The sequence below is a fragment of the Camelus bactrianus genome, chromosome 23 (assembly GCF_048773025.1).
Source record: "Camelus bactrianus isolate YW-2024 breed Bactrian camel chromosome 23, ASM4877302v1, whole genome shotgun sequence".
NCBI classification, from domain to species: domain Eukaryota; kingdom Metazoa; phylum Chordata; class Mammalia; order Artiodactyla; family Camelidae; genus Camelus; species Camelus bactrianus.
Window position 1 is genome coordinate 17,710,044 of NC_133561.1, and position 26,193 is coordinate 17,736,236.

General features: G+C 33.0%; 1 protein-coding gene across 14 annotated transcripts in view; it reads right to left on the reverse strand.

The window, feature by feature from the left end:
* CDC42BPA (CDC42 binding protein kinase alpha) overlaps positions 1-26,193 on the reverse strand; it is a 239,828-nt gene that overhangs the window by 24,690 nt on the left and 188,945 nt on the right. For 7 of the 14 annotated variants that reach the window (XM_010973651.3, XM_045509462.2, XM_045509461.2 and 4 more), the window contains 8 exons: positions 20,760-20,864; positions 16,811-16,894; positions 7,972-8,077; positions 5,417-5,553; positions 4,590-4,729; positions 3,263-3,344; positions 1,193-1,409; positions 276-338 (listed from right to left, as the gene is read on the reverse strand). In XM_010973651.3, the coding sequence (XP_010971953.1) occupies positions 276-338; positions 1,193-1,409; positions 3,263-3,344; positions 4,590-4,729; positions 5,417-5,553; positions 7,972-8,077; positions 16,811-16,894; positions 20,760-20,864 (934 nt within the window). The remainder of the gene's footprint in view (positions 1-275; positions 339-1,192; positions 1,410-3,262; positions 3,345-4,589; positions 4,730-5,416; positions 5,554-7,971; positions 8,078-16,810; positions 16,895-20,759; positions 20,865-26,193) is intronic. The other 7 variants (XM_010973659.3, XM_010973674.3, XM_010973667.3 and 4 more) reach the window with 1 other exon arrangement.

Here is a 26,193-nt window from a genome sequence, read left to right on the forward strand (position 1 = left end):
AAGTTGTTATTTTCTTTCATGTACCATCTTTAGAAATCTGAGTTCATACAGCAGAACTGTTAAATAAAATGACACAAGAAAGACAGTACACATAGAAATTTTAGAACTAGGAGGATTATGGAAATTTTAAAATTATCTTTTGACTTATAAACACATCAAATTAGGTCTGGAAAATTTCAATTATAGACTAAATAAGAGCAAATCCTGCCCTTTTTAGAATTCAGAGTTTAGAATTTTCTATGAACAGTATTTTCCCCACAATAATTTTCTCTTACCATCTTTGGTGACATGTACAACAAATAATCCTTCTTCATTCCCCAAAGCTATTCTTTCATGATCTATAGAAGACATAAATATGAAACATTTTCATTAGGTTTTATTATGTAAAACCCATAGAATAAAACAAAGAAATCTGATGTGAAAAACTGAAATAAACAAAATAAATAATTAAAAAATAGCAGTAATAATTTGCACTATTAAATTCCCTTTCAGGTTACAGTGGTAAGTATTATGTCTTTTTTTAAATAGAACAATCATCAGAAAATAATTTACATCAAAAGCAAGTATTAAATGTTTATTCAATAAAAGGTGGAAAAAACCTCCTAATTTGTTAGCACCATAAGTCCAATTCCATTTCTTGTTTTGGGAGGGAAAAATTTGTGAAAGGCATTTGAACTATACTCATTAAACTTTTCATTCTTTTCTAGAAAGTAACAAAACAGTTGGAAGTGTACATAAGAATGTGGTGAAAATTTAAACCTCCAGACACAAAAGGTACCAGTTTTTGAGGGTATTTTATATACAGGGCACTCTGTGTTACATAGTCCATCTTAATTAAAACTTTGCAATAACCTTTGCAAGGTAATTAGTATCTACATTTTACACAGGAAACTTATGCTTTATGAAATTAAACTTGTTCCAAGTCACAAAAGCAGAAAATATATTCGTAAACAGATTAATCTTTAGCATTGTTGCTTTTTCAGTAGAAAACACATTTGAAAAGTGTACTTATTCTTGTTTACTGAAAAACAAAGCTCTAATATGGTTTCATTCATTCAATAAACATTTACTGAGCATCTATGCTATAACACATACTATGTTAGACACTGGGGATTCCTAGATGAAAGCCAGTTCCTGCTGACAAGGCAGATGAGTAAACAGCTATGACACGATAAAGGTTATACATTCATACCTATGATTGCAGCTGCCTGGGTTGTTTTAATGAGGGGTAGAGTGCTGTCATAAGCCTCTTTGGGAACATAGACTGAGCGGTCTCTGAATTTGTTCTTCTTCAAAATCTTGTGCAGTTCACTCAGCACTCCCACCCACTTACTCCTCTCATTCTCACTATCTGCCAGCATCAGGATTGAACATTTGTTATTAGATGCTGAGAGCTGGGAAGCTGTGACCTAGAACAATTTAATCAAAATTCATGACATTAGAAAACAGACACCTTTTAAGCCAGTTTTATGCTTATGCTAGTTTGCTTATTAGCACTAGCCAACAAAATGAGCACACATTAAGTGATATCTGTAACAGAGTTTAGCTATTTCTAATGAGAAGAATAACCAGTTTTAGAATTAGAATTCATGACAAAGCAAAGGTAGCACATATCATTATAAATGTCAGTGTCATTTGTATTTTCTTTGCTACAAAGTGTCAGAATACTACCACTAAAAAATTCATTACACACAGTCATATGACAACAGCAATGACATTTATTGAGTAATTACTGAGCACTGGGCACTTTACAAGTGTTAGCTCATCTAATATCTTCACAAGATAGGTATTGTTATTATATACAGATTTTATATATGAAAAAAAAAACCTGTAGTCTTCTCTGCAGTGAAGCAGAGAAATTAATTTCTTCAAGCACACACAATTAGACTGTGATCCTGTGTCCACGCTCATAAGCACTACACCATACTGATTTTCAGCTTGTTTTAAAAACAGTCACCAATGCTCATAAATACTTACAATCTCTGTTACTTCAAAACAATCAACTCACATTATCTTAGAGAAAACCAGATCACTTGAGCTAGTATTTAAATGTTTATCATTATACAAATGACACTAAAAAAATCAGAACAGATTTAAATTATGTATATATTGATCCTTTATTAAAAGTAATTTAAGCAGCAGTGACGATAAAATCCCACAATCAGAATCAGTTATATTGATAAGTGGCCCTCTGCAGGTTCCCTTGGTAGTTGGAGAGAGAATAGTTGTTGGTCTGGGAACTGAGAGACTAAGTTTGGCCTTTGTCTGAACTTCCTTGCATGCAAGATTCATAAACAAATACTAAGCATACAGGTATACCATCAGGACAGTAGTCCTTTCTTTTTACCTGTATTATCTTAATTCACCAATTCAAGGTTGCACTGTATTAGCCTCCAACGACTCTTCATGTGGCATTCCATTCTCCTTATCAAGAAGTGCAGTCTATTTCCCCTCCTTTTAAATCTGGGCTGACCTAATGACTTGCTTTGATCAACAGAATGCAGAAGAGTTACTTTGCCTGTTTTGGGCCTAGTCCTTAAAAGGCCTGGCAGCTTCTTCTCTTCTCTTGGAAGCCAGCTATGGAGAGCTCAGTCAGGCTACTGAATGATTAGAGACCACATGGAGAGAGTTCATACAGAGAACTCAAGTGCCCAAGGAACGGCCAAGCGCCAAGGGAAACAGCCAGCACCAAGGCCCCAGATTTGAGAGTAGGGTTGTTTTGGGTATTTTATCCCCAAATGAGCTGAATGCAGCCATATGAGTAACCCCAGTTGACACCAGAAAACTGACCCACTGAATGGTGAAAAATAAACCACTGTTGGTTTAAGCCACTAAGTTCTGGAGTGGTTATTACAAAGCAATAGAACTGAAATGCATTAACTTTTTAAAATGAGATTTTTAAAAGAAACTTTTATTTTTAAAACAATTGAGAAATCCCACACTTACTCAGTTTTCCATCTGGTAGTATTTATTTGAAAATGGAATTGTGACTCAAAAATATTATCAAAGAGGAAACTTATTTTAGAAGCCATATATATTCATGCTTTCTATTGGTCTTTCACTAATTAAATAGTTACTTAGCACCAACTGTCTATACAGTCAAGTATCAGATGACATGAAATACATAAAGGAATATATATATATAGGAATATATACAGCTTTGGTTCTATTCTTATTAATGTTATGATCTATACAGAGAGGCAAAACATATACTCATTAAAAGTAAGTAATTCAGTGATCAAATTACAGTACACATACTTACTCTAAATATACAGGGTATATCTTTTCGACTTGCATGAATAACATCAGAGGCCAAGACTGAACTCACAGAAAATTCTTCATCCCTGAAGGAAAAGTGAAACATTAAAACTCAGTATATGTGGCTGCGTGTGTAGTGGTTTTGGGCATGTATCCAAATAACACACATGAAGCAATCCTCAAAACATAATTGCACAAAACATTCAAATTGAATTTTTAAAAATTTTTGAATTTTCCCCCTTTGTAATCAATAGTGCCAAAAGTAATTTACCAAGTGTAATTTAACAGTGTACATTATCCAAGAGCTAGGAATCATTTCTGGCTTACTCAAAGTCACAAGTAAGTACACACGGAGAACTGGGATTTGAACCCTGGTAGGTCTCCAGAGTCTCCAGCAGACTTTCCTCCCACAATACATCTCAAGTGCCCTCAACACAGCTCATCTGACATTTCACTGTTCCTTCAACATCTAAGACAGATTTCCTCCACAATAATTTATTCCTTGTGATTTCCTTAATTTGGTGGTTAGTATCATCATTCTCTTGGTCTTGGAGACATCTTAGTCTTATCTTTGATTCTAATCCCTATCTTTCTATATTTGGTCTCTTAGCAAGTTCTGTCAAATCTTCTTTGCTAATATTCTACTATTTCTTGCATCTATTCCTTTATATTCTATATTCGTGGGGAAGATGATGTGTTTGAGATGCTGGTATAAAATGCCAATGTGAGCCATAGCTGGAAATTCTAGTTTTGAGCACTGGAGAAAGATGACATGTGTCTTGCAGTCATCAATGCACAGGTGATAGCTGAAGCTACAGGGGTAAATAAGATCACTCAAGGAGAGTGCCTCGAGTTACGAGAAGAGGTTAAGCAGAGCACTCCAAGGGACAGGGGGAAGAGTCTGAAAAATGAGACCAGAAACATTTAAGAGCTGTACTTCTTAAATGTTCACTGATTCATTTTATATTCCAAGAACTTGTCTGATTTTGAGATTTTTATTTCCTTTCCTTCCATTGAAATTTATACCAAAGCCTTTAGGTGATGATATAAACATTACACATTAGGCCTCCAGTACCCCAGAAACCTTTAAACTGGTCTTCTGAATTCAAACATTAGTTTCTTTTCCCTGACTTCCCAAGACACACACACACATCAACCTGTTTGATAACTACACTTTATGTTTAATTAGTTACAATTGCAGTATTAGTAAATGAGAAAATTAACATGAAATTGGATTTAAATAAAAATGGCAATATAATTAGAAGAAAAATCACACACTTTTTATTTCTATGAGTGCAAAGGTACAAATATTTTCACCTTCAAAAACTTACCTCATGTCAATCACTTGACTGACTACAACACTGGGCTGAGATGCTTTTCCTTCAGCAATATCGTACAGAAAGAGTTTGAAATCACAAACGACAGCCAGTGCTCTCTGCCATCCTTTCTTCACTCCGGCTGGCTTAGGGATCTTAGATAGGCAAACAAACAAAACAGCAACTCAAACTGAAAGGTCAATCAGAGCCCCTTAATTACATATATAATGGCATAGTGAAAACCTGAAGATAATGTACGTGCATTATAAGCCTGCCACTTTGGTTGGTAAAGCAGCAGATGGAACACACAGATCATTAATAACACAAGAAAGTGTGAGAACACATTCTTCAAGCACTGGATGACTTTTTATTCTGAAAAAAAATAATGGTACCATTTTAACTTTCACTAGTCACTCATTAAAATAACATTCATGGATTTCTAAGTAGCATAAAAGCCAAATTTGGTAGTAGGATGAAAGGCAGCTTATACTTTAAGTATTATTCAAGATTACAAGTAAGATTACACCTTGATAATATCTCATACTTTGTAAGCATATGCCACCTCTCCAGCAAGACCAAGTGCCAAAGACTCTTTCATGGAGTTTTCAACATCTGTTCATTACAAGATAGGGGCAGTACAGAAAATTTTGAAACATTTTGGAATTTATTCCAAGCAAAAGCTAGGTTTTTGTTTATCATTACTCTGAATGAAGTAAAATGGTTAGATGAATTTTATTCACCTAATTTTCTATCAAGGACTGTATTTGTAAGGGGGTCAGCTTTTCTTTAATTCATTAATAAATCTTAAAAGATTAATCTAAACCCAACCTAATCATACTTACCCTGACATGACCTTCATATGCTGTTCCTATTCCCTTCTGTGGATCTATACCCAGAGGACCTTTTGTCTGTTCAGGAGGAACTGGACAAGCGGTTGGAGCTTTGTTTACACAAGTTATGTGACATGAAAATCCACACACTTTTGGAGGGTAAAAAAGAAACAGTATTCAATAAAATCCATTTTTACAAAAAGAAAATTCACAGAGCACTTGTTATATGCAAGGTGCCATGTTAGAGGAATATATATTTCTGATTTTACTTTAAACAACTGCTTTTGTCATTTGGGAGGCTGATTCATTTTCTTACCAATAAAAATTTCATTGAGAAATAGTAAATATTTTTATTGCTGTAATATTCTGTAATATTATTGTTCTGTGTTAACACTAGTAATCAAAACGAGAAGCAAATAGATGGAAAAAAAATCTAATCTTGTGAATAAAAGTTGTTTTCAAACTTTGAATTCCTAAAGGAGTAGTTTCTGGAGTTCTCTCTAACTCTTCATCTCACTGCAACTTGGTATCTGCCCTAAAATTTCTCTTGCAAGAGTCACTGATGGACATTAAATTATCTGATATCTTTGCAGTATCTGGCAAACTTTACAATCCCTCTTTTGAAAATTATACTGTTCAATGATAAAAAAGATATAAATTAAAGGTAAAATTTAGGAGTTATTGATATTATTATATATACTTAAACTACTACCAAGATAATAATTATAGTTAACTTTATTGAGTGCTTCCAATTTTTCAGTAATAATCTAAGAGAGGTACAATTATCCCCATTTACATATGACTTGCCCGGGGTCACAGGACTCATAAGTGGAATTGCTGGAATTCAAACCCAGGCAGTCTGGCTCAGAGCCTGCATACATAACTACTAACAGTATTGCCATGATCTCTCTCGATACTTACATGATGAACTTGAGATTCTAAGACAAAATTATAAACTCTTAAGTTTCACTGAGACTTGGATGGGAGAGAATTAAAGGTAAAAATATTTAAAATAAACAAGCTTGTTGGGAGGGGTTACGAACTAAGAATATCTATTTAGACAAAGGGGGATCCTGGAGAATATTTAGGAAAGAATGAAAGAAGAACTGAAAGGAGAGCCTCATGGGAACACAGACACATGGGAAAATGAACTCTGTATCACAAAGAAATATTTTAAAACCAACAGGGAGGCAAGAGGAAGCAGTACGGACTGTCAAAAACTACCCAAACTTCTGTAAGACAATTCATTCATTTAAAAGTAGAGTGTCTAACAGGTTATAATTTGTTTTACTATAAGTAAAATCTCACTTCCAAAGGGCAGTGGAAACAGTAAAATAATTGTCCTGTACTGGATCTGATTTCAATCAACCAGTAAGAATTAAAATGACAGGAATCTTTGGAGGTTATAACCACATTATCATAACATTTATGAAAGCCTGGGCATAGTCTAATGTGTCCCCACAGCTTTATTGGGTAGGCTTCAAAAAGTGAAGAAAAGAGGCACAATTTCATGGCATGAGACTTCTAGGAGGGAAGACAGTCAGGAAGATTTCAAAAAAAATTCCTACCATGGAACTGCAAATGACCCTGATACATAAAAAATGACAAGGGACCTAAAGTCAAGTAGCTGCCCAGGATTCTTTCTGATAAACAGATTAGAAGATGATATTTATAAGTACTAGCTAAGGTTCACAGAGACAAGGCTTAAAAACTATACAAATTCTCTCCTTTGGCTTGAGACGCACCTTCCCAGTCAATAATAGAGACTATTCCTTCCCAGATTACCCTGTTACCGTTATCTTTTACCTCCCTTCAAGTGTCTCCCAAGGCTCTGTCCTCATACATATTCTCTTTTCACTCTACACGTGTTTCCTGGGAAACGTCATTCATGTTCAAAACTTTATACACTCATAACTCTCAAATCTCTACTTTTCGAGCCTGACCATTTTCTTTTGCCCTAAATCCATGCATCTAACAGACTAGTTAAGATAATGTCATCTTGGTTGTGAGAACTAGCCAAACACAGAACACTGTACCCTCAGAGCCTAGAAGCACAGAACAGGTATGCCACAAACATGTGATGGATGGATCAATGACTGGTAGGGAAAAACCTCTGGTATTAATACTAGGAGTAAAATATCTTTTAGGCATAGTGGCAGACATTTAGTATTTCTGAAAAGATACCACACTGCCTACTTTTCAATAATAATTTCTCTAATAAATTATACAAGGGCAAAATTAAATGAATAGATTCAAGAATAACTTTCATATTTTCTGTCACACAGGTTAATGGGTTTCTGGGACCACAGATTTACCTGAATAAAGATGAGTGAAACATATTTAAATATACCTCCCCTGGAAAATGTTTTGTAAGCACCATCTGTCCAGTCTCCAATATTCAACAGACTTTAGCAAGGTGCTCAGTTTATTAGCCAAAGAAAGGCAAATGATTAAGTCAGACAAACAAACATTTATATATCTTTTAAAGAGAATAAAGTTATTTGATTACAATTAGGTAGTAAATGTTAGAACTCTAAAGTCACATTTTCTTACCATTTTATTCTTACCTTCACAGGAACAGCCCTGTCTTATCAAACCCACCATCAAAGAGGTACACTGATGACACTTGGTAGGAGTAGTAAAAGATTTGACAAAAAACTGATGAGTCTTGCGCTGCAAAACAAATTGATAAAAACATACACATTGTTTATTTAAAGGATTTCCATAACATGAATCCCTGTGAACCACACCAGTTGCTAGAATGTTCTCTAATTAGGAGTAGAATGAATTCTTTTCATTTCTCACCACATCTTTCTATAATTAATACTCTTTAAATATTTTTATTAGGCAATATTGAGCTGGATTATGCTAAAAATAATATTATAAGAAGTTAAATGATACTCAATTGCTCTTGAATGCCATTGGAGAAGTTATAAAATAAACTGCAGCTTTTTTTTGCTCATAAATTGACTTCAGGATTTTTATACATTCTTCAAATTATTCTTTGGCAATGAGTTAGGTGAAATTTTGCATACTGATACCTATACAAATGAAGACCTTTAATATGATTTTATACATTCTTAGGAAGAACAAAGAATAATTTAAAATTCCTGTCCCTACTATAAATCATGTATTTGATTTTCTGGGACCAAGAACAAATAATATGCTTAACAAATATGTTTTCTCCCTTGGAAGCATGCAGTATTACACTTGAGCAGACAAAAATACATGTATATTATTCCAGAGACAGATGGCAGCTGAAATTTCTTACTGAAAACCCAGCAGTTAAAGTTTCTCTCTGTCTTGTCTGATCTATGTGGTGGTAAACCAAGTAGATTTTAGCTCTCTAGAACGCTTTCCTCTCCAAATCAACTCTTAGCATGTTTTAATAATAAATGAATTATAACTACCGCTCTACCATTCTGCTGTGTGAACTTAGGAGCAAATTACTTAACTCCTCTGTGTTTCACTTTTTTCATTCTAGAAAATAGAATCAACAATATCTACTTCATGAGGTGGTTAAATGAGCATTAATATAAACAAAGTCTTTTGAACAGTACTAGCACAGAGTAAGCATTCAAAACATATTTATATATGTATGTTATAAACATACTTATATAACATATACTGAAAATAAATTTGACCAAGTATTTCTCTTTTACATGTGTGATTGATTTAAACTAGTAAAAACTTTATTCTATATTCCATTAATATGTGACTACTGATGGAAAACAGTTTTAAAGCAGTATTTATTTCAGTTGAGACTTACCATATTAACAAAAAACTACAGAGAATATTCAAAGCTTTAAAACTTAAGTTAAAAATAAATCCTGCTCTTATCAGCTGGGATATATGACTTGTACACCACAAAGAAATTTTAAAAAATCAAGAGGAGAAAAGCGGATCACCTTTTTTAGGGCCCTGGAATGGGTAAGACTCAAATTTAGATCCAACCTCAAACCATTCTATTCCAGAAGCTTCTCAGGACCTTTGGTCAGTTTCAAAGTAGCACTGGGATTTTACTCTAGTCTAAGCAGCATACAGACTATCTTTATACTGGTTCTGTAATTTCCACTATGTGGACTGAGCACCAACCAAGGTGCAGACATTGTGCCAGTATTTCACATACACCATCTCATTTAATGGAAACAACGATCCTGGGAAGATATGTATTATTTCTTTGTATAACTGAAGGAACTGAAACTCAGAGAGATTAAGTAAGTTACTCATGAACAGTTATTGGCTGAGTTTTAAAATTTGAACCCAATATGTCTGACTCTGCATGTCAAAGTTTGATAATTTTAAAACAATTAAAAAATATAGTCCTAAAAAAAACCCCAGAGACTGTGTAAGACATACTTAAGTCAAGACTACGGGCCTCCACACCTGTGATAAAAATACAAATATCTAATTTGTTAACATCATAAAATTTTGCTCAACATTTTTTCCTGTATACTAATTTTTACTTAGTTTTTTGCAGTTTGAGGATCAGAGTAAATTTTTTGAGTGCTTTTTCAATTGTTCAAAATACATTACTGCAAAAGATGCAAAATTTGATACTGATTGGTTCTATAGGCTTTTATTATAATGAAATAAGAATCAATCAACTATTCAAGGTAAATTTGTTCTTTTTTTCTTCTTCTAAAAGATAACAGGACATGTCTGAAATGACACTGTGGTTGTGACAAATTTAATAGTATTTCAGTATTCAAGAAACTACTTACAAAACACTTTTTTCCCCAGACATCTACTCAGGATGTAATTTTAACTGAGTTTGCAATAGGAAAGAAAAACAATGTTTTAGCAGAGCATTAATTTTGTGACTAACCATCCAACTGGCAGGTGCTGGTTAAATTGTGGGTGGTGGGTATGATTTACTACTGAAAATTGAATGGCCCATGTTTTACTAATCCCAACTAAGGACAGTGTAACATATAATTAACATGATTCTAATGGCATCAAACTTTAGGCAATAATAACAGGCTTTCAGTTGTATTTGTTTTTGGTAGGGGACAAGGAATAGTAACAAAAAGGCAGGTGAATTCAATCTTAGTGTCTAGATTACCTGGCTTCTGGATCTTTCTTAGATCTCCTCTTTTGTCTCCTGGTCAATATTTGATTTCTAATACCTCCACAAAAGGTAGATGGAAGAGGAGGGAAAAAAAGACTAGTAAAAGCAGCATTAAACCTAAAGCATGTAGCCAAATTAATTTTAGAGTATGTGATAACTTTGGGTAAAATGAGAATTAACTATAACCTCAAAATTTAAAGAAGTCACTAGAAGAAGGGTTCTTTTCTATTCCAATTTTGTCAGTGTTGCAGACTTCAAGCTAGTCAATGGAGAAGGTAAAATATTTTTAACAGATGTGAGAACAAAGTAGAACAAATGGTCAGTGAAAGCTTACAAATTAATAGCTGTAGATAATTAGAATACTACACTAATAAATGACAAGTAAAGGACTCTTTACCTCAAGAAAGACTTTCTTAAAAAATTTTTTTAAGTAATTTTTTTTCTTTCTAAACACCTTTGAGACAATTGTAGATTCAATCTTTCATCTTTTAAAAAAACATGGAAGTAAATTTTATTTTATTTTTTGAGGAGGAACAACAGGTGTACAATATTGAGTTAATATTTAGTTCATGAAATATTATCATCAGAGCTTTGTGGAGGCCCCTCCAGTTTTATTCTGCCTTATTATTATTATTTTTTATTCATCCTTGATGATCCACTCCCAACCCTACCCCATGAAAGCTGTCACCCAATCTAATGTGACCTATACAGGTCCTTGGTATGTATAAATCCTTATAAATTAGATATTTTTGAGTGTTCGTAATTTATATAAATGTGATTTTGTTACACATTAGCCATATTTTACTCGTCTTTCCCCTATTTCCAACTCCCTGCTACAATATGCAACAGCAAGCATCTCTTGTCATGCTGCCTAATGGATCTGAATAAAAACTTCCCTAAAAGAATGAAACTGCTGGGTCACGTGTGTATGTCCACTCCATGTTGCCAGGCCGTTCCTGTTTAAACTTCCACTAGCTGCATATGAAGCTGCCTGTTTCTTTATATCCTTGATGTTACTTACTTAATTTTTGATGACCTGGTAAGTATAAGGTAGTAATAATTTTTAAATTATTAAGTTTTTTAAATTTTAATTTCTCCACTTATGAATAATAAGGTTGGACATTTCTCCACAGGCTTGTTGACCATTAGGATTTCCTTTTCTGGGAATTACTTATTCATATTGTTTGTCAATTTTTCAACTGGATTTCTCATATTTTTTTTTATGGAGCTACAGGAATTTCCTACATATTTCTAGAAATGAGTTCCTTACTGGTGTTAAACAACGTGAGTATCCTCTACTAGTTTGTCGTCACTTGTTAACCACCTATAACAATACTCTCAATGTACAAAACATCTTTAATTTTAATGTAGTAAAGTCCATCAATATTTTGATGATTGTGATTTGAGATCTTATTTTCATTACCTAGTCACAAAGAAATCCTACATTTTCTATATATGTGTTTTTAATTTTTAAAATCAAATCAATACATGCATATAGTTTAAAAAAATAACATCACAATCCTTATAATGAAAACAGAAGTACCCCTTTGCCCAATACGTCCTTCCTAGGGGCAATTTCCTTTAATCCTTTTAGTTATTTTCTTATTTCTGTAATATATCCCCACATTTCTGGCAAAAAAAAAGCTCCTATATTGCCATTTCTTGATTTGAGACATTATCTATTGACTACCTATTATGGAACAGAAAGGTTTAGCACTGCTATACCACCTAGTCTCTTCATTTTCCCAATATTGTTATAGCGTAGTTTTCAGTTAAAATTTATATTTAATGTTTAATTTATTATGGCCTTAGAACTATTACTCAATAATGAGTCAAGATGTATACTACAGTTTTATCTTTCTTGTGTAATTTTTTTTATTTTTTCTGAAATTAATAAAGCTCTCCCTTTTTTAAACTTAATTTTCTAAGTCTCTAATTCTCTCCACTCTCTCCAAAATAGCTACAAAATCCCCTTGAATCTATTTACCACATGGTCAAACACAACAGGAAGGGAGTTTAAAGACACCTCTACCCCCTTTTTTGTTGCCTGAAGACATCTCTGTTGAAGCTGTTTTTCTGCTCCATTTTTGGCTGCCTGCTTCAGTCTTTCTCTTAACCAATCCATGTCAGATTCCCTCTTCTTGGGTCCCCTGCCTTTCTCTTTCTTGATCTCCTCCCTTGTTTTGGTGGAATTCATTTCTTAGTAGTTTGCTTATTAGAAAGCAGAGCAGGGCTGATATGTTTCAGAGGAATCCTGAATTTCTAAAAATGTTATTATTTTCCCCTAAAATTGAATTGAACATATGACAGGGAATCAAAAACTCTAGCTTTAAATCATTTTACATCTGTTCTTTTCAGTTTGCTGTTGACAAGCATGATGCCATTTTGATTCCTGATCACGTGAATATGCTGTTTTATCTCCTCGGTGGTTTGAAAAAGTTCTTCATATTCTTAATATGCTGAAAACTCACACAATGTGGCTGGGAATACTTATTTGTTATCCACTGTGCTGGGAAGTGGTGGGACTCCTTAGTCTGGAAACATGTCCTTCAGTTATGGGAAGTGTGTATTATTTATTGTAGAATTTCCTCCCTTTTCTTTTTTTTCTGCGTCATTTTACTGGAACTTCTATTTGTTGAATATTGACTTCTCCAATTTTCTATCTAACTTTTTGTAATACTTTTAAGAGATTTTCTCTAATTTATCTCCCAACTCATCTAATGGATTTTTTAAATGTTTAACTTTCAAAAGACTTTTCTTATGCTCTGGTTATTCCTTTTGTTCCCTTTTGCTTTTTGCATTGTCTCTTTTTCCTTCAATGAAAATAAGAAACTTTTTTCTGTTTCTTTTGGTCTTTTTGTTATAGTATTTCCTAAAATGTCTGCTGATCCTTGGGAATTTGTTCATATTGAAGTATGAGGCAGTAAAAAAAGCTGAGTGGAAGGTTTTTCGGGGTGTGTGTGTGTGTGTGTGTGTGTGTGTGTGTTTATACATGTGTGAGCTATCAATAGGGACCGTGTGTGTGTGTGTGTGTGTGTGTTTATACATGTGTGAGCTATCAATAGGGACCGTGTGTGTGTGTGTGTGTGTGTGTGTGTGTGTGTGTGTGTGTTTATACATGTGTGAGCTATCAATAGGGACCGTGTGTCTGTGTGTGTGTGTGTGTGTGTTTATACATGTGTGAGCTATCAATAGGGACTGGACCATCTCATTGGCACAATCAACTGCTATTATCTATAATCTTTCTGGGTCATTTAATTTCTTCAGAGAATCCATTGACATCTTCCAAGGAAAGGAGGGAAGGAGGAGACTATAAACCTAACTGCTAGCATTCTGGGAGTGAAGCTGGGGAAGGGGCTTAGGGTCTCACCAGTTTGTTTTCACTTTTTGCAAAATCTCACTACTTCTAGTTTGACACTTCTCCTCCCTTTCACCAACCACTGAGCCTGGGGGTCCTTGGATTCGTGGTCTGTTTGGTTCAATTATCCCACAACATTAACATACAGCTGAGTTGGGGTAGTTGTCTGGTTTTGAGAGATGGTTCAGCAATGCTTTATGTGGATTCTGAACTAATTCTCCAATTCACTCTAGACTCCTTTTTCATTCCTGACTGTCTTAAGGTCTCTGCTGCCTTACCATTTTGGTTGTCTGAAGCGTGTGCTTTAGTACATTCCTCAGGAAGGACTTGTGGGAATAAGACTCCTTGAGTTCTTGCATGTTCTTAATACATTTTTGTGGCTTTTATTTTTGAAGAACACTTTATTATCCTTAAAATCTTAAATCCTTAAAGATCTTTAACATTCCAAACTCATCAAATTGTATTCATTAACTATGTGCAGTTTTTTGTATATCAATTTTACCTCAATAAAGTTGTCAAAAAAATAAAGGCATTGAGGGGAGAAAAAGCCTGACATTTTCCTTGGGTATTTTAAATATGTTACGCCATTGTTTTCTGGCATAGTGTTGCTATTGAAGAGTATGATAAAAATCTCATTTTCTTTCTTCCTTTAAGTGACATACACTTTTTGCCTAAAAGTCCAATATTTTTCTTTTTCTTTATAAACCAGTAATTTACTAGACTATGTTTTGTTTTTGTGGGGGTTGATTTCCTCACCTATGCTGTGTACCCTTCTGAGTTTCAAGTGCTCTTTTATTTCAGGGGATTTTCTTGAATATAGCTTTTAGTATTTTCCACTGCTCTGGCACTTTTTTCAGAGACTTCAATATATAAATGCTGGCTCTTTGCCTTTCTTTTATATCTATCATCAGATCATAAAAATGCACTAACATGTATTTTTAATTAAAATGTTTTTAGATTGCTTTTAAAAAGGTGGTATTGATTCATATTTCTACCTACACTTATAATGTGTCATAGTATCCTGCTAATATGGGAATATCTACGTCACGAATGTAAATGGATAGCTCATTACTGCTTTAATTTGCTTTTCTCCAACTTCTAGTAAGTTTGGGCATCTTTTCAGTTGGTCAGTCATTCTGATTTCTCATCTGCTTACTCCTGGCTTTTGACAATTAACTGTTGTATAGTTGATCCTCCCCCTTTTTTTAATAAAAACTCTTGGTGTATGCAGGTATTAACCCTCGTCTTCTACTTTGCATTTTCCCCACTATATTGTTTGTCTGAGGGTGTGTATTAAAATTTCCAATCTATTGCTCATCTGAGTCTCTCTCTAGTTCTCACAGTCTTCATAGAATTTAAGGCTTTATTGTTAGCTCCATATACATTTACAATCATTATTTCTTCTTTAACTATTATTCCCTTTATTAGTATGCAATGTTCTCTTTTACACCATTTGATGTTCTGCATCTTAAACTTCATTTTATAGTATATATCTTTGACCTCTATTTTCCACCTTTCCATGTTGCTGTAGGCTATGGGGCTTTTACCTGCTTCTCTTGGTATGCTCATTCTGGGGGATTTAGCTGCCATGTAAGAAGACTGAGACTATTATGCTGGAGAGACCATGAGTAGCTACCGACACCCAGCATCCACTGCCTGTCATGAGAGTGAGCCATCCTGGACATACAGTCCAGTTGAAACTTCAGACAACTGCAGTCCAGCTGATATTTGATGACACTTACGTGGGAGACTCCTAGTGAGAACCTCCCACTGAGCCCTTCTTGAATTTACAACCCACAAAATCATGAGTATAATAAAAGAGGATTTTTTTTAAGGCAATTTATTACACAGCTAAGACTACCGGGTCACCATATTTTCCTCTCATGCTGCTATTCAGTGAAGAGTGTTTCCTTCTACAGGTATGAAAGTTATACCTTTTATTTACCAGTCTTCTATGTATTACCTTCAACTTGCTAAGATCCGTACTTGTGCTTAGTTTCCTCATCAAGTTATCATTGTTTATTTAAACATTAATATGATGCTAATGTGAGACACTATTCTAAGGTCTTTATAAATATTTTGCTTGTTTAAAACTCACTAGAATCCTATGAGATGGGTGCTAGTATTATCCTCATTTTGGATAAGGAAATGGAAACAGAGAAAGGTAAATATTTTGCTCAAGCTCACATAGCTAGTATTGATGGAACAGAGATTGCAATTTAGGTAGTCTGGTTGGGAATTCAGCATGATAAGTACCGTGCTATGTCTGCAACTTCTCCCCAGAAAAGACAAATGTCTAAGCATGCTCACCTCACCTGATCCTTACACTCACTCCCATAGTGTTTGTATTTAGATTAATTCTGGGCTGTTTTGAATCCACATTTTCCTTTTGTTCAATTTTTGGAAAAGAGGGTCTTTGCTGTCATAGATCACAGCAAAGTCCTCTAAGATACTTAGTCACCCTATTTGACAAGTCTCTCATACTGGCCTCTTGGCTTTATATCCCTTCTTGATGAAGAACTTAGGATAAGCAACTAAATCTTCATGTTCTACCATACACTATACTTCAGTCACTGTCATGTTGAGCGGAATAAAAAAAAAAACCTGAATTTTTTTCTAAACATTTCTCTTTCTCAGTGGTTTATTGAGCTCAATTTTAGATTCCTCCACAAGTGGCCTCAACTTAATGCCTTCCCTACAGTACACCCTCCAAGCACTACTCCTTGCTGTAACAGACTTCAAAACACTGAATTTAAGAAAATGAAAGTAAAACAAAACAAACTTTGTATGCTCTTTCTACCTTCCCCAGTGGTGATTACTGCCATTCATACAGAATTTATTTTCTTTCCTAGCTTTTATGTTTGTAATTTTGAGGAAACCAATAGTAAAATTCATAGCAAATACAAAAAGCAGAAGAAATCCATTCTCTCTCTCTCTTTTTTTCAGAACACATCATGCTTATAATTAGATTGAGTACCTTAGGTGGAAAGCCAGTGGAACCAGTGCATCCCTTTTTCCTTAAGGTTGGTGTGTGAACTGGAAGTGGAGTAGAATCTACAGTCTGAATCCCGGGGGAAAGAGGAAATAAATGTCATAAAACACTCCATGTATTTCAAACATCACTAGAAATAAATCAATGTAAATACAGCCAAACAAAACAGCAATAAGAAAAAAACATATTAATGAAGCTAAAATTCTTAGTGTTGATAATTTAAACTTCTGCCTACAATATCTACAAATTAAATAAAATTTACAAATAGCTACAAAACAAAATATTTGTTCAATTAGTAAAAATCATTTCAGTCTGGAAATTTAAAAATAAATAACTTGGAAAAGAGAATCTACAGAAGAACACAAGAAAGTCATAACATGTAGCCTACATAAAAATGATGATATTAATTTTCAAGTTCAACTGAAAATGTCATAATAATTCTATCAAGTATCTGAGTTTTTAGCAAGATTTATAATTAAAATTTTTAAAATTCTTTTCACTCCTTGACCTCTATATACAGAATGCATATTATATGTATGGAGTACAATTCTGTGGATTTGTGTGCATGTATGCAGAGAGAAAGAAAAAGAGAGCAAGACAGTGAGAGAGAGAGAGAGATACAGAGATATAGTGACTGATTGATTGATTGGTGGAATTTTTGTTAAGAAAGTGATTTCCAAGAAGGAGTTAGATTATTTTATTTGCAGTAAGAACTGACATAGAAATTTAGTTACTAGTCATATCTTTATTCTCTGGAGTATTATTGTAAGATATTTCTTTGAATGAAAGGAATTGGTGATTTTACTGGATGTTATGGTGGGAGAAAAGAGACATCACTTAATTAGCAAAGTATAGAAAAAAAGATATTAAGAATGACTTCCTTTTAGGATGCTAAGCAAACAAACAAGAGGAAATAATGAGCTTTGCATAAAGTTATAGAATATTCTAAAATATTAAGATAAAAATGGTTGGTCTCTCTTTGCCTTTGTTACTACATAACCTCCAAAAGCAGAATATTTTATATACATGATAGCCTTAAAATGGAATTCAGATAGGCTTCTCAGAGTTTTCTACTTAGCTGTGAATTTAGTTCTAATTTAAACTTATTTTTAAATAGCTTGAGTACTGAACCCAATTTATAATTTAACATTTAAAATATAAATATGAAATAAAAGAATACTGAAAGAATACTGAAAACCTACATGAAAGTTAATAAAGAACAATTCATAGGAAACAAAGTTGTCACTAGAATTTACATAGAAAGTCCAAGAGAAGTTTAGAATTAAAAAGAGTGAATACAAGATTGACAGAATTCATAAAGAACAGCAATGCCTAATTTAGAAAATATATCTTAAAAAGATTCCATTCACCACAGCAATACAAACTTTAAGGTACCTAGGAACAAATCTAACACGCAATATGGAGTATATTCATGAAGAAAATAATAAAACTTTATTGAAGGATATAAAAGAGTATCCAAATAATATGCATACCATGTTCATAGATGGAAACACTCAATATCACAAAGAGGTCAAGTCTGCTTAGATTAATCTATAAATTAAACCCAATCAAAAGTTTCACACGGAATCTATAAATTGAACCTAAACATCATACGTAAAACTAATGGGTCAAGAGGTAAAGGAAGAAAAACAAGGTACATGGGAGTGGATGCCCATACCGGGTATCAGGAATTAATTTAAGGCTACAATAAGTAAGACAATGAAATGCTGGTGCAAGATAAAACAAAAAGAACCATGACAGAGAATAGAGAATCCCCAGACTCACTTACTTAAAGCAGAGGTAGCTTTACAAGTCAACAGGGGAAATACAGGAGAGTTGGTTGTTCACATGAGAAAAAATAGACTAGAACCCCATTTCCCATAATACATAACAACACATTTTAATCTGATTAAGGTTCTGAACATGTAAAAGCAATTTTAAAACTTTTAGAAGAAAATATGGAAGAAAATCTTTATGATTGCTGCATAGAAAAGAATTGTTTTAGAAAGACAAAAAGCAGAAGTCATAAAGGATTAAGACTGATAAATACAAGTAAAATAAAAACTGTTGCAAGACAGAAAGATACCATAAATAAAATTCAAAAACAAGCCACAGACTGGAAGAAAATATCTGCAATGCATATAGCCAGCTAGGGATTAAGAATATATTAAGGACACTTACAAAACAATAGGAAAAATAATTCCATAGAACAACGGACAAAAGACATAAACAGGCAAATCACCAGCAGTCAATAAACATATAAAAAGATGCTAAATAACACTTGAAATCAGAGAAATGCAAATTAAAACAAAAATGCCACTCTATACCCATCAAATAGACTAAAGTTAATGTCTGAAAGTACCAAGGATTGGCAAGGATGTGAGGAAATGGGGAACTCACTCACACACTGCTGGTGGGAGTGAAAACTGGTCCAACCACTGTGGAAAATAATTTGACAAGATCTAGTTAAAGTTGAAAATGTATATACCACACAACTCAGTAATTCCACTTCTTGTTATATATGCTAAACTAACTCTGCACATTTGCAAAAACAGACAGCTATTAGGATGTTCATGTCAGCATTGATTGTAACAGTAAAAAACAGGAAACAAACTAAACATCCAACAATAGGAGAATGGATAAATAGTTGTAGTATATTAATACAATGAAATATTATGCAACAGTTATAATGAATGAACTCAATGGACACGTATCTGTATGAGATGGAGATAGTCTTTGTGTAAAATTTAAACGTACAACAATACTATTACATATTGTTTATGGATACAAATGAAATAAACATGTAAAACTAAGGAAGAAAGGGTGTATTTCAGTTTCAGTTTATTTAGATACGTCTGGGAAAGGAGAGAGGGGAATGGTATAGGGAAAGGTATTTCAACTGTATAGAATATTTTCTTTTAATACAAATTTGAAAAAAATGGGGCAAAATGTTCCTATCTGTTAAATCTGTAGATGGTGGTTACATGGATATTTATGATACTATTTTCTGTATGCCTGAAATACTTTAACAGTAAAATAAAAATGCATAAACTAAAAACATTTAAACAATGATAATCTAAAAAAGCAGAGGGTATTATCAACTTAAACTGTCTGAGACAGTCTATCACAGGGTTGGAAAAAACCAAGTCAGAATCTGACTACAACTCATATTTCACTTCAGACAGCTTTCCAAATGGGACTATCTGCTTCTATTGGAATGCTAGACACAGTTCTGATTATCAAATGGGAAGCAAAGGAGTCATGCCAGAATTGTAATGCTGAGTAAATAATCAGAACTTCATCTTGAGGCAGGATGGCATTCACAGAAATAATATACCCTTCTGACTTGTTGAGAAAATGATCTCTACTGAGAAAATTGGCCAACTGCCTGTTTAAAACCATTGAATTACATAAGGTGCAAATATAACACTGTTTTTGTACTATTAAGAAGCATCATTTGGTTAAATGCCTGTTGCTGATTAGCAGAATAAACCATTCAGTTGCTAGCAGTGGTTAAGTTTAAGTTCTACTTACGAAGTAACAGTTATGTCATGTCTGATTAGATTTATTAAAAGGATTAAAATATGAGAATGCACCTGACACTGCCACATGCCTACAGTCTGTATCTGATAACTCCAAAATTAACATAACTCTGTCTTCTGTACTATACAGCTCTTAATCTAAAATAAAGACTACTCTTAAAATTAAATAAAATTTTTGTCTATTTCAGGTTGAATTTTGGGGGACCATTTTCTGCTTTAGTTTTATAATCCTATCTATATTATCAATCAAATGTAATGATCTCCAATATACTGTGACTTACTACACAATACATCTGATTAAAAGAAGAAAATCAGATTTCACTTGTTTTTGCAAGTCCCTCTTTCCTGACACAAGTGAAAAGTCGGGGAGCAAGACTGCTCCAATGAGGCACCTTAACTGGCTCAGCTTCACTAGATGTGGAAGGAGATGTGGACCTCGACTGGATGTAAAACTTGACGTTCGGATTCCGTACATATGTGTTCTCAACGGGATCAGTCTAGGAAAATAAGTCAGGAAAAACAGAAACCCAAGAAATCACTTTTAAACAATGTGCAGCTCTTAGTAAATTTCTGTAAGGCATGATCACGACAACATTTCCTGAGAAAGGAGGATAATAAACTGTAATTTGAATATTCACATTAGGGATGTGTCATTATACAAAAGCATAATCACTAGCTTTAATGTAAACAGAGGTTAACAATGGTTAACAAAATGCTACAATCTTCACCCTTGAGCTCTTACTTTGAGCTACTGTATGTTCTTTACTTGTATTATACAAAATAAATCAGACCTGTGAAATACATGCAGAGTACTTAATAGGGATAATTTTGTCTTTAGTAAGAATGAAATTTGGTTCTCTACCAAGCGTAAGTTCAAAGTAAAAGAAACTAACCTATCAGTTCTTGTCACTGTATTAAATTCCCTTTTTATTTTGCAGCAGTAGAAATACCAGAATTTATATTCAGTTGCACCCTTTCAACCTAGTGTTTTTAGAAACTGAAAATGCTGTGGATTAAAATTCAGCATAACAGATCCTATGGAGCACACTGATTGATGATATATTCAGTGTGGCAATTTTCAAAATTATCAGGATTGGGTTTTTTAAACGAACTGGAATGAAGGCAATTTGGAAAGGTTAAGGTATTTGTTTCAAATATGTTGTACAGCAAGAACAATGCTTAGATTAGCATTAATTGTAAATCAGCATTTATTGATTTACAAATCAATAAAAGGAGCAATCAGCTTAAAAATTTTAAATATGAACTTAAAATGTTTTTAAGTTTTTCTTTATTATTATTATGGTTACTGTTTTAGGCACTGGCTAGTAGGCCAGCAAACACTGGAGTAACCCATTGCTGGTGCCCACCTGTGGCCTCCTGGGGTGGTGGGCATGGGCAGGTAATCTGGCTAACCACAAGGCAAGACTTTAGTGGGGCTGACTAACATGGACACCAGTCAGGCTTTAAGCCTTCAGCTCCTGGATTCAAGAGAAGTGGGGAGAGAAACGGTTTCATTAAGGGCAGCTAGGGGACTTGGAGCAGCACCTATGTACTAACAGCTAGGGAAGTAATTCATATTTAAAAAACTGGAGTTATTGAACTGATACACACCAGCTGTATGTCAGCTCTCTGTGTGTGATGTAGCTTATTTCATAAGACTAGCATGCCTTATGAGATGGGAGAGCCAGGCCTGAATTCTGTCTCTTGACTCCAAACTCAGTACTCTTTTTGTGGTATCAAGGCATCTCTACAGTAGAGGTATTCAAAGCAATTTAGTGATCATGGAGGTTGACAATAAACTTTGATCAGGAATAGGAGAGCCAAAGAAAGAAGAAAATGGGACCCAAGACAAATTTTGCCCAGTTTATAATTTCACTGAAGGAGAGCCATGGAGTAGGCTTACGGTCTAAACTGTTAATCTGAAATATGACTCTACACTGAGAATAAGGCAGAAATGTCTTTTATTTTCTAAAAATCTCCTTCTCGTTTCCCTAAGATTATATAAATTGCAAGCTGAATAAAAGTCCGAGGGGGAGTGGGTTCAGTTAAAATGGAATTGATAAGCAAAGCATTATTGATATATTTTATACTAATAAGAATTGAAAACTGACTCAAATAATCTAGAGTTAATGATCTCATCAAGTTTTAAAGAAGTGTCCAAGTACGGGATTTGCTATGTGTACAAAATTGGGTTATTTTAAGAAAATGTAAGATTCTGACTTGTCATACAAAAGCTTTTTACCCATAGCTTAATTAAAAGGCATAAAATCAAAAGTTCCTATGTGAAGCCTAATGCTATGTTAAAAAAAAAAAAGTAATAGAATTCAGAAACAATTTGGTTCTGTATTAGTCGAAGTAGATTTTAAAATAAGACAGTGAGCAAGACCATGAAAATTTTCTGGCAGGAGAAAATTAATATAGTTAATATAGTGGCTTTGTACCTTTAGGTCCAACTACTTCAAAAACTCTTCAACAATGGGAAAGGCAAGAGATTGTTGTTTCCAATAATACTGGCTAAAATTTTAAAGCAGGCCCGTTTTTGGTGCCATGTGAAGACATGCTGATGGAAGTTGAGCATATTGTTTCGTATACTTTCTTTTGCTGAAATTAGAATACACTGCCTTAAAGCCATTTTGCCAATACATACTTTAATGGGAAGTTTACTCAAGAAAATCGCCAATTCTAAAAATCATGTTGGTCATCAAAACATTTACTAGCATGTTTCATGACCCTACGAAAATGCGACATTATGACAATGTGATACTGGCAAAGAAAAACTACCACAGTTTAATCTGTGATTACACAAATCAGTGATTTTTAAAGAATGACTGAGGCTTTTAGTGCATACTTCACTGGCCCTTCTGAAGAATTACTGTCATTTTATAAATCTTTTTCTCCTAACAAGTTTTTACTCATCAATAAAATGAAAGAAAACAACAGAAATGAGGATAAACTTTTAAATGCTTTTCTTAGCTGAAGGAGGTTAAAATTGGTTATTTAGAAGTATAAAACATTTAAATTTAAAAAATAAACCATCCTAATTGTAGCCAAACAGAATAACGAAAATTCCCACACTAGTTTTTTGGAGCTTTATGCTCTTAAAGCAAAAATAGATTCCAGAGACTGAACAAAATCAAGTTAGTTTTGTTAAATAAAATTAAAAATAAGAAATATTAAAATAATATTTTGAGATGGTATTAACTGACCATATTAAAGAGTTGAACTATGCCATTTACAATGATACTGAGATTTAAAAAAACCCATGCATATATAAGTGAAGTTTAAAAATTACCACTTTAGTTTCCAAGTGTGTTTCTCATAAAGACAAGGACACAAAAGTTTGGTAAAGATGAATAAACTCATGGCAAAAAAGTTTTGAATATCAAACTTTAAAAAAATTTCCAGGTCTTTTAGAAGATTCTAGTAGAAGCTAACAGCTAATTAGATTAATAGACTAATACTTTATTTCCTTTCTGGATTACTACCTGTGTTAACAGTATCTTAAAAGAGGTTACCAATAACAAGAAAAATACAATAGCACTTAACATATTTTCGTCATCAAAGTGTTAATGATCACCAACACGACCATGGCTTTCAAGATGTTACTAATTTTCTCCATAATTACATGCTTACAAATGCATTTATAATTGATGGTTTATTCTATCCACTAAAAAATAATTAATTTTACTAAACTTTCAGAATACTTAATGACTATATGCCAGGATTTACAGATAGCCTAAAATTAATTTTAATAATTAACTGGCAATGATTCAGATATATGACAGCAAAGCAATTGATTAATAGCATATTAGTTATTTTTACCTTTGAAGCAAATATAATCATTGTTACATTAAAGCCAAGGAAGTTAGAAAATTCTTTGGGTTATAAAAAATTATAGCATTAAATGTAAGCAAAGACTTGAATTAATAATTCAGGAAAAGCTAATAAATATGACATACATAAATAGTAGAGATATTATAATTCATAATTGGGTTTAAGATTATGGAAATAATAATAAATAATAATGAAAACAATAAATAGCTAATATTAATTGGACATATATTATATTTTGTTATTATCCAAAGGAAGATCTTGGAAACAAATCTTAAATAAATAGTATAAGCAATTCATTTAATATTTCTAAACAGCAATCTACTGAGAAAAATAAGGAACATCTTTATGTAAATGTGACTTTTTTTTCCTATTTTTTGGTTAACTAATTCTTCTAAGTAAACATGCTTTAAGGAGTTATTCTGATGAATAGGCATTAGAAACATCTACTATGATGTCATTTTTCTTACTGATCTACTGTTTGGGAAAAAAAAGGCAGAAAAACTGAATATCAGCATTCTGTCCACAATGCATAACATTATCATGTAGAAAAAGTCCATAGCATTTCCTGAGTTTATTAGGACTTCTCTACTGAATGAGCCACAAAATGTATTTTTAGAGCAGTATGGTAAAATAGAAGTTTTTCTCCTGCCCTGGCTCAGATTTGATTTTTAGATAACCCACTAATCAAGAATTTCTCAAATTATGCAGTATGGTCCTCCTATAAATAATAAAGACCAAAATTACTTATTTTGAATATGTCTCCACGGGTCTTTTCTATTCTAAGAATAATTATAGATTTGAGCAAATGCAAGTAGCAAAACATCTGTATAAGAAAACTGGTTTTACAATAAAAAGATACCAAGATTGGATATGGACTTGATATAGATTAAAAAATAGCTTACATCTAACATGTTTCGTATTGGTAAATACAAAACTCTAATAGAAAAAATCCAATTTCCATCAATTTTCTTTATAGCTAGAAGTATTTTGGAAACAAAGTGGCAAGAAATCCAATTTTTTTATATTCAGAAACACTTTATAAACTCAAACTTTTAGTGATAAAGTTATTTTCGTTAATTAAGCTTATGACTAAAAAACAGTATTATACTATATCATCTGGACAACAGTAAATATATCTTATCATTTGAAAACAAATCATAAGTTACTGAAGGTTATGACTAATAAATGTAATCTTATTAGTTACAAATAATACATTTCTTTTTATGAAAATTTCTCCTTATTTTCAATTTACTGATTTGAATACCTACTTTGGAGAATTCACAGATTTTCTTAAAAAAACATAAAAGAAAGTTAGCTCTGCTTTAAACTCTAAAGGAATTATCTAAAAGACACTCATTATTTCTCACTGTTAGTGAAAACCCTACGAACCTTTCCACAGTCACTCATATTCAGACATTAACAATAATATTAATAACAAATCTTTCTTATACTGTAATTAATTAAACACCACCACTTATAAAGAACATAAATATTCAAATTTTAAATGAGGCTTTAGAGCACATTGGAAATAAAAATATATACCTCAACTTATATGACATTTCACAGTCACTTAGAGAATTTTAAATTTATGACAGTATTATATATTTCTTATCTAAAAACACACTATGTAACATAAAATTGTATGCCATTGTTAGATTCAAGGCCACTGTTAGGAATGGTAACTATTTGTGTCCTACTCAATATATGGATGTTCCCAGGAACTAGTGAGGTTCCTCACTATTCTGTTATTAACTGTTGAAAAATTGGTAATTCTTCAATCATCTTCCTCATAAACATTACCACTTTTCAGTAGCTTATCTGTCAATAACTCAATAAATAAAAAAAATTAAAGGAAGCCTGGAAAGCAAATTACCAAGCCTATCACATCTGCATTAAAAAAATCACATATAATTATAAGTCAAAAGGCTCTGGTTAAGTGTGGCTTGTTTATATCCTACAGAATAAATACATTTATAATTTAGAATAACACAG